The sequence below is a fragment of the Aristolochia californica genome, unplaced genomic scaffold (genome assembly GCF_029961685.1).
Source record: "Aristolochia californica isolate CCGP_79_NKW_82.1479 unplaced genomic scaffold, dmAriCali1.0.hap1 SCAF_7, whole genome shotgun sequence".
NCBI classification, from domain to species: domain Eukaryota; kingdom Viridiplantae; phylum Streptophyta; class Magnoliopsida; order Piperales; family Aristolochiaceae; genus Aristolochia; species Aristolochia californica.
In genome coordinates, this window is record NW_027182268.1 from 10,398,207 (window position 1) to 10,400,606 (window position 2,400).

Here is a 2,400-nt window from a genome sequence, read left to right on the forward strand (position 1 = left end):
GAGGTGGTGAACCGCACCATCAAGATGTATCTATGGTGCTTGGTAGGGGATAGTCCGCGGCAATGGGTTTAATGGCTTCCGTGGGCCGAATACTGTTACAACACTTCGTTCCACTCTGCATTGCAATCCATTCCTTTTCGGGTTATATATGGTCGGGATCCACCTCGCCTCCTCTTGTACAACCCAGGGTCCACCCTCGTGGACACGATTGATCAGGCACTCATAGACAGGGATCTACTGCTACAGAATATCACAGAACGGCTACGAAGAGCCCAAGCTCGGATGAAGGATGTATACGACAGAGGCCACCGTGAGGTCTCTTTTGAGGTTGGAAAGTATGTGTGGCTACAGCTCCAGCCCTATCGTCAGCAGTCTCTAGCGGGACCTCCACATCATAAGCTCTCACCCAGATTTTTTGGGCCGTTTCCCATTCTTCGACGCGTGGGACCAGTCGCCTATCAACTCAAATTACCAGACACAACCAGAATTCACGATGTGTTTCATGTATCTCTTTTGAAGCCGCATTCCGGAGCACAGCCTACATCCACTCCATTCCTACCACCGGTTGATCATGGCGAGGTTATTCTTAACCCAGCTGCGGTGTTACATGCACGGCTCACCAATGATCATAGGGAGCTTCTAGTTCAGTGGACGGACACTGACCCCGACGCTGCAACATGGGAACTTGTGGCCATCTTCAAACAAGTCTACCCAGCTTTTGATCTTGAGGACAAGCTCTTTCTCTATGGGGAGGCAGATGTTGTGGACTCAATAGCACACCGAGTCACACAACGAAGAAGACAACAACAACTCACTCAATAGGATTTAATTCTTATATTTCTTTGAGTAGGATTTATTTCTTATATTGTTTTAAGTAGGATTTATTTCTTATATTGTTTTAAGTAGAAGTTATTTCTAATTACTTTATATGTAAGGGCATTATGGGGAATTATTGTAACCCTAACCCTAAAACTCCCTATTTAAGGGATAGGTATGAATGAAATAGGTAAGCTTTGAGATTTTAGAATAACCTAGTCTAAACAGGTTGAGATCACCTCTTGATCTCGAGTTTAGGGTTTACTCCAAAAATCCAACCTATCCTTCACCCCTCATTGCCATCCATCTTCACCCAAATTCATCCTCCATCATCCATACTAAGAAAAGGAGCTTCCTGCCCCTTTTCCAAGCCCAAAGAGAGGGTTCTCCCTCTTCATCAACGTCAGCCACCATCAAGGGGTCTAACCCTCTTGACGAGCAGCAAGTGGAGAGTTTTCTGGTCATTCACGTGAAGGAGATTAATTACTGTTCCTAAGCTTGGAACCAGCAAGGAAAGAGAGGATAATCATTCATGCATTTGGGCCAAGGCTTGCTACAAGCAAGGTGTACATAGCTTGCCTTGCTACAACCAAATCAAGGGATGAAACCCTGATTTCCGTGAGAAGAAAAAAAGGTATTCTCCTTACTTTATTCTGGTCAACATTGATGGCTTAACTTCATATATTTAGCAATCAAGATATTGTATCCATCAAGTCTTGTCCACGTGAGAGAAAACCAGCAAGGAAGATTTTTGTTTACACTCATACCGAGTCCAACAACTCAGTACCAGTGCTGGATTCACAAATCCCACGTCGTGTTACTCGATCCATGACTTGGGACCGTAACATTATCCCACCAACCTTTTAAGGTTTCAAAAAACCCAGCAGTTAACATTTCTTCTATTCCTTGATCGGAATTCTTATGTTGTCTACAAATGGTAGCATACATAAGCATTCTTCGACAATGTTCTAAAATCTGATATTCAAACATAGAATCTATGTTCCATTCATAAATGGATCCGCCATCATAGGCTTTTTGATCTATATACACATTCTCTTCATATAATAGGTCCTGAGGTGTAGGCCTATGATAATAGAGCTTGTGATTTAGATCCCAACGCCGAGTAGATTTCTTAGTATAATCCAATTTTTGAATACTCGGTTGATCTTTAATCATTTCCTGAAGAATTACTTCAGTCTGTCTAATATTCATTAAACCAAAATCTTGAGGATTTTGGGTTTGACCAACATCAGAATCAGAGTATGCTGAAGGAGTTAAATCTTCAGTATTATTTTGTGATAAAGAATCTTCTTGAGACTCTTCATCATGTCATTCGTCAGCTTCCAATACATGGGTACTTTTTCGAACCGCATTAGCTTGGGCTTCATGAGCCTGTTGGGCTTGTTTGATTTGATCTTCGGAAAGATTTAATTTTCCAAGCTTGTTTAATAATTCTTCAACAAACTCAGAATTATTATCCAATTTAAAGTTCCTAATGGGAACAGGTGGTTTGATGAGTGGTTTACCATCCATCAACAAAGGTAATTTGTGAGAGAATAAGTCAAAGGGATTCTGACAATATTT

At 41.6% G+C, this 2,400-nt stretch overlaps 1 protein-coding gene across 1 annotated transcript; it reads left to right on the forward strand.

Annotated features, from left to right (window-relative positions):
• Positions 1 to 282: 282 nt before the first annotated feature.
• Positions 283 to 1,421, forward strand: LOC137937247 (uncharacterized). The gene is made up of 2 exons (XM_068782331.1): positions 283 to 705; positions 1,314 to 1,421. Exons 1-2 carry the CDS (start codon positions 283 to 285, stop codon positions 1,419 to 1,421), a joined length of 531 nt encoding a protein of 176 aa, XP_068638432.1.
• The last annotated feature ends 979 nt before the right edge of the window (positions 1,422 to 2,400 follow it).

Bases quoted from the DNA above. Each gene is read 5' to 3' on its own strand.
- LOC137937247 (XM_068782331.1), top strand. From the start codon at position 283: ATGAAGGATGTATACGACAGAGGCCACCGTGAGGTCTCTTTTGAGGTT. The intron at 706-1,313 runs GTCTACCCAGCT...ACTGTTCCTAAG, and splicing joins TTGTGGCCATCTTCAAACAA to CTTGGAACCAGCAAGGAAAG.